This window comes from Perna viridis, chromosome 6, assembly GCF_037379345.1.
Source record: "Perna viridis isolate PV_CMFRI_1.1 ecotype Kerala chromosome 6, ASM3737934v1, whole genome shotgun sequence".
NCBI lineage: Eukaryota > Metazoa > Mollusca > Bivalvia > Mytilida > Mytilidae > Perna > Perna viridis.
The window spans coordinates 48,323,661-48,330,084 of record NC_142450.1 but is presented as its reverse complement, the minus strand read 5'-3'; the positions used below and the strand labels follow the sequence as shown (position 1 = coordinate 48,330,084).

Here is a 6,424-nt window from a genome sequence, read left to right as displayed (position 1 = left end):
TTCTCATTACATACTTTATATTATGATCACCAACATTCAGAAAATATATCCATCAATGGTTACTTCTTTATCTTTTTTTATAAATTGCATGCGTTATAGCAATAGTAAAACTACAACTTGATCTACAACTCGGCTACTGTTGCAAACAGCTTTTTTTTTTCAAAAACTTTACTTTCACTAATCGGTTTCTTACAATTTCTTATAAAAAATCGACCACGGTCAAACTACTATCAGGGAACAACGGAGTGAGACTTGTATAGTATGTTATCTTAGGTTTAACACTGGAATTTCCATATCAATTTAGATACATGTACATGACACTTGAACAACAAACAGTAAGTCAATTACAAATCTATACAATGATAAAAATGACAATTATTACAAAATTGTCAAGCTTATTATAGAAAAAAAATGCAAACTCTGGTCACATTTTCTTATTTCTTACAAATATAGGTAATTGGTAAAATCAAATTACGTTTTAAAAATAAAGAAGATAAATGAATACATTTGCTTACGGGGCACCGAATGGGACTTGACCTTTTTGTAATCAAAATCAATCAAGCTAGTAAATACATTAAATATTTTTTTAAATAAAAGTTACAAATGCAAATCTGTTAATACAAATTTAAAAAATTCAAGTGGTTAAAGCATTTAGAAAATTTTGTCGACGTGTTACGGATGTGAATGTTCGTAGAAATTTAATTCATTTGCATGATATACACTATTATTTTTAAAGTATGATTAATAATAAAACAGAAAAGCTGCTTTAAAAACATTTTTTGCCCCGTGCAGGTCCGGGTGTTAAAAGAATAGGCCTACAGCAGCGCTAAGCTTGTCGTAAAAGGCGACTACATAGTGCTCAGAAACCTAGCCGGGGGCTAGGCGCTCTGGCCACAGAGCAACTGGGATGTGTGCCCCAGGTGGTGGAATGGGGTACCCCAGGCGTGTTACATGCTGGGGTTGTCAGGCTATAATACGGAAAACCTGACCGCAAACCATAGTGGTGCGCCGTGTTGGGAAAGATACCACGTTCCTCGCACGTTAAAGAACCCTGCTGTGGTATTCGATAGGAGTAGGAACCTTTGCGCTCCGCCACAGGAGGCTAAATTGCCCGACCTTACCCATCCCCCTTTTTCCAGTGGCAATCAAAATTTGTCGACCCTATTATCCTTGTGACCCATCCTTTTTTTTCATTTCATGTTCATTTTATCATCCATTTCATGTTCATTGTCTGAATATAGCTGAAATATTGCTGCTCGGACGTTAAACCCCAACAAACAAACAAACAAACAAAAAACATTTTCTATTGTAATTGTCTGCAATATTGATAAAAGTTCCTCGCCTTTGTACCAGACAACACTAATCCATGTCAAGTCTGTTATCATCTGACAGAGGGTGTTCCTGTTATGTCGTTACAGGAATGAAGTATTGGAAATCCTTATTTCTACTGTTGATTAGCTTTGCCATATGTGGAGGTAAATCTTTCTTTATTTAAATAACACAAACAAATTAACTGAAATCATGTTATTATACTAAAGTATGTACGGACATGGTGAAACGCAAAAAAGAAATGCACCAGCTTAAAAACTAAACACAGAAAAAAATATATATTTTCAGAGTTCATTTACGAATAAAATGGGTACAAAATTAATACAAAAGTACTAACAAACCAAATGATAAACCAATTTTTTTTTATATTGAGAAAGAAAAAAAGGTTTCTTCGATTTTGAGCTGTTACTATTTTGCTGCTCTGTATCGGGATATGGCATCCTGTCCTTCTTCCCAAAATGTTAATTTCGAATACAGTTTCTATTACAATTGTAGTACTTCCCAATTGGATTTTATTTCCAACGATACAAATGCATTCGTGTTTATGTTTTAGGTTCAATTTCTAACAAGTTTCTATTGATGTTCATGGATAATTTTCTTCAAATACCAAAACATGGTTTGTTCGTTTATATCATGGGTTTAGAATCTAGCGGTATCTGTAATGTCACAACACCAGTGCCTTTTATGAACAAAACTATACATGTGGATACTAACACAACAGCTACTTTTAACTTCTCTCATCAAGTGATGACTACAAACTCTACCAGCATGGAAGGAATTCTTTTAGAGTGCGATGTCACTGTGTATGTTTTTGGGTTCAACTATGAAGAGAACACAAGCGACGGGTTTTATGTACTTCCGGTACAACAGCTTGGTAAAGAGTACGTCGTTCCTTCCTATATTCATCTTAGTATGTTTCGTATCACCGCCTTAAAAAATAAAACCAATGTCTCTATTCATATCAGAACAAGTTTCGGCATTGTGTATTATAATAGCCAACGATTCAACAATTCAGCTTTCATAAATTTTACCATAAATGCCTTGGAAACAGTACAGATCTACGCCCCTTACGGTGACATAAGTGGGACCTACATATCATCATCTCAACCCATTGGTCTTGTTTCTGGGAATCAGTGTGGTGTTGTTAACAACTCGGGATGTAGCCATATGTCAGAAATGGTTGTCCCAACTTCTCACTACAGTCGAAATTTTTTAATACCCTTACTTCCAGCCGCGTACATCGCCAACCTAAGAATATACACGAACAACAAAACAACTATAAAGTTCAATTCGTCTAAAAATCATACAGTTTCAATACCACATTGCGGATATACTGAACATATATATGAAGACATTCGAACGATGGAATCCACATATCCGGTGATGGTACAGTTGTATGGAGAGAATGAGAATGTTGCCACGGATGCCTTTATGATGAGCATACCCGGTGTTGATCAATTCAAACATACCTATACCTTTTATGTTCCAGGTTTTAATTTCTCTAGCTCCTTGTCTTTTGTTGTTAAGGCTGACGAAATACACGGTCTACGTGTTGACGACAAGACAGTGACACCAATGGTGCAAAGACATTGTATATTTTATGGTATCAAGTATACGGCGTTCGTGATAAATATATCTTCTGGTCGACACACTTCAAATCATATCAATGAGATTAACTTTGGTTTATTTGTTTACGGGTATGCTAAAGGTGACAGCTATGGCTTTCCCGCAGGATTGACCTGATCTAGAACAAATGGAATGACGCGTAGCAGGTATAATTTAAAACGTCATTTGTGTGTAGTAATTTGAAAAAAAATATTTTGATAACGACAATTCTAATTTTTATCTAATTTCTTTACTGCGAAATAAGGATCAAATAATGTTCTTCTCACAAAATATGAAATCAAATGCCCATCCTGCTTATCCAAACCTCTATCCAGCTTATCCTAACCTCTATCCCGCTAATCATATCCTATATCTCGCTTATCCTAACCTCTATCCCGCTCATATTCTCTATCGCTAATCATATCCTCTATCCCGCTAATCATATCCTCTATCCCGCTAATTATATCCTCCATCCCGCTTATCATATCCTCTATCCCACTAATCATATCCTCTATCCCGCTAATCATATCCTCTATCCCACTAATTATATCCTCTATCCCGCTAATTATATCCTCTATCCCGTTTATCCTATCATCCTCTACAACTTTTAAATTAATACTGATGGATATGTACGTTATTTAGATGGTCTTCATTAGATGTATCTTCTAGTACATGGAGGTTGATCAATGTTGAAATAACATCTAATAATAAAAACTCAAGAGGAGATTAAAACTTAAACGAGAAACATCTCACAAGAGCCAAATAAATTAGCACTCAACATAATGAGCAATCTGGATTCTACTACTTGAAAAATGACTGTAGAGGCACCCCAATGAATTTGATTAATTTGATTAGCGGCAACCATAATACACTCCTTCCAGCAGTAATTGTACGTGTACAATTAAACAAACACTTTAAAAATACGAAATATGGTATGATTGCCAATGAGACAGTCATCCACCAAAACCCAAGCAACGAACAAGCAAACTTATAACGGTCACCACACGGTCTTCAATGATGGACAAAAATCAATACCACAAAGCAAGCTGTAAAAGGCCCTAAAATAAATGAAGTAAAAATATCCATAAAAGACAAAAAATGACCTAAATGTAAAACGAATAACAATGGACATAAAAAACGATCATTTGACTACATATTCCTTGTTTGAGACATGCACATTTAATATGTGGCGGAGTTGAACATGTTGTGAGCGCTCAACCCTCCCTTAACATGGGACAACGGTGTGAAATGAACGAACTATCACAATCAGTTGAATTCGGATTTAACTCTTGAGATCGATACAGAATACAAATATTTTAACAATACGACAAAAGACAATAAGCTATACCTCGAAAGAGTACTCGCTTAGTAGTAAACTACGAGTTTTAGAAATCGCATTTTTCGGGGGGAGCCGAGAAAGCACTCCAATGCGCATGCAAATGACTTCACATCCAGTGACTGTGGACCGGAAGTGGACTTTGGGTATGACCGGAAGTGGTCCTTTGGTAACCGGAATCGGACTTAGATGGGAACCAATAAAGTGAACATGTGGACCTTTTGTAGGAAGGGTGGGGGCTTACAGGTTGGGAGGGAGGAAACGAGTTCCGTAGGTATCCTCATTAAGTGTCTTAATTGGTGTCATTATATAGAGTGGCGTAAACAGTTAAGAATAAAAAAGGGGGAGGCGTATTATGACTAGAGTTATTTTTCTTTGTTAATATTGCTTTTTTATTTCTACATTTTCATTAACGTCAATTGGTTTTTAATTATTTTTGTAAATTAACTGTCTGTAATTTCATTGTCATTGTGTAATAATGTCAAATTGAATGGACACTTTGAATAAATATTTTCAGCAGATCTTCTATCGGGTTTTTTTCGTAATGTATTGATTTAAGTGGCTTTGTATTGTAGTTAACGAGTACATTTATGTTATTCGTATTTTTGATTTTTTTTGTGATGTTCAATGGATTGTGTAATTCATTTGAAAAGATGTTTCAAGGATAAGACAGATGTTTAAAACTTCCCATTTTAATGGTGATTTCAATAGCCCATATATTGGTTTTTAACTGCTTTTTATAGTGCTTTAATAATACATTACAGTTGTAAGGAGACTATAACGTGTTGTGCAATGTTTACAACAGGGAACTATTTTTTTCTCATTGTTTTAATTATTTGTGTTTCATTATGTTTAATATTTTTTTGTATTCAGTTTGAATAATTAACACTGCTTTTTTATTATTTCTCATGTCGAGATTATACTGTCAGTGGTAAGGTTTACATGTAGTACATGTACAATTGATGTTTTCATTCGGAACGTTAAGAGCTTTTGAATGGTGTATTGCCTTTCATTTTTATTATAATTAGATTTTATATTGCCAGCCATTTCATCACCTATTCAATATGTACAGACGCACTCAACGTTTTCATTTTATTTAGGGCTCTATCGGGCAAACCGATTTCTTTTTTTCAATTTATATTTTCAGTGTCTACATTTCGCATGTATGGAGATTTATTTTCCTCCATATTTTCATTTGTCGTTCGTTTTCTACGTTTTTTTCGTTTTTTTTTTTTTTTTGTTTTTTTTTTGTTTAAATTTGAGCCAGCCTTGTATGTCCGTTTAAGGTTTTTCTTTTATAAGGTTTTGGACTTTTTATTGCTATAGTGTTCTCAATGTTTTCAAGTCACTTACACACAGACGTGTTTTGACCCGTGTTATAAGACTCTATCAGGTAAACGAATATGGGGATATATCTGCTGCTGGAGGTATCTTTGCTGCTGCTTCTGTCCACTGCTGCTCCAATATGGGCAAAATTCTGCTGCTTTTGTTGTAGCTGCTAGTTTGTGTTTCATTCGCGAGGCTCTGTGAGGTTTTCCAGTAACTTGTGTTATTTTTCGAGAGATGTTTTTCAACTGCATTTAGTGTTATATTCAGATGTTCATGTAACTTTTAAAGTAAAATGAATGTTTTCACCGAGTTGTAGATATTCATGCTTTCTTTGTTTTCTCGGATTTTGTTTTCATTGTGCTATGATGTTGAACTTTGTTAGAAGAATGTGTTCATATCTTTTATTACAAATAACATACAACACAAAAAAAAGTTTATGCATGAATTTAATCAGTTTGCATGATGTTAAGAAACAAGAAGAAATATGTGTTCATATCTTTTATTACAAATAACATACAATACAAAAAAAGTTTATGCATAGTCACAAATGTAGTCTACAACAAATCTGTTGTACAAGATGACTTCAATAATACATTATGACCAAAATTGAAGGGTTGGACCTAAAACAAGGACATAAAGTGCAAGATACCCTAATAAAGTTATAAAAGATGATATCGTAAAACTTTCAATTCAATTCAAAACAATTAATTTTCTCATATGAGAAGCCTGATTTGCCTAATAACGACCAAATCCAAGGTTGATCAACATGGATTTCCTCCAATAAAGAACGACAGATACAAGAAGACTTGACCCCTTGGAGCCGGT

At 34.5% G+C, this 6,424-nt stretch overlaps 1 protein-coding gene across 1 annotated transcript; it reads left to right on the top strand.

Moving 5' to 3' along the window:
• The first annotated feature begins 263 nt into the window (after positions 1 to 263).
• LOC148615364 (IgGFc-binding protein-like) lies at positions 264 to 5,908 on the top strand. Its single transcript, XM_088590278.1, has 3 exons — positions 264 to 335; positions 1,419 to 1,475; positions 1,883 to 5,908. Exons 2-3 carry the CDS (start codon positions 1,421 to 1,423, stop codon positions 3,070 to 3,072), a joined length of 1,245 nt encoding a protein of 414 aa, XP_088446404.1. The 5' UTR covers positions 264 to 335; positions 1,419 to 1,420; the 3' UTR covers positions 3,073 to 5,908.
• Positions 5,909 to 6,424: the final 516 nt, after the last annotated feature.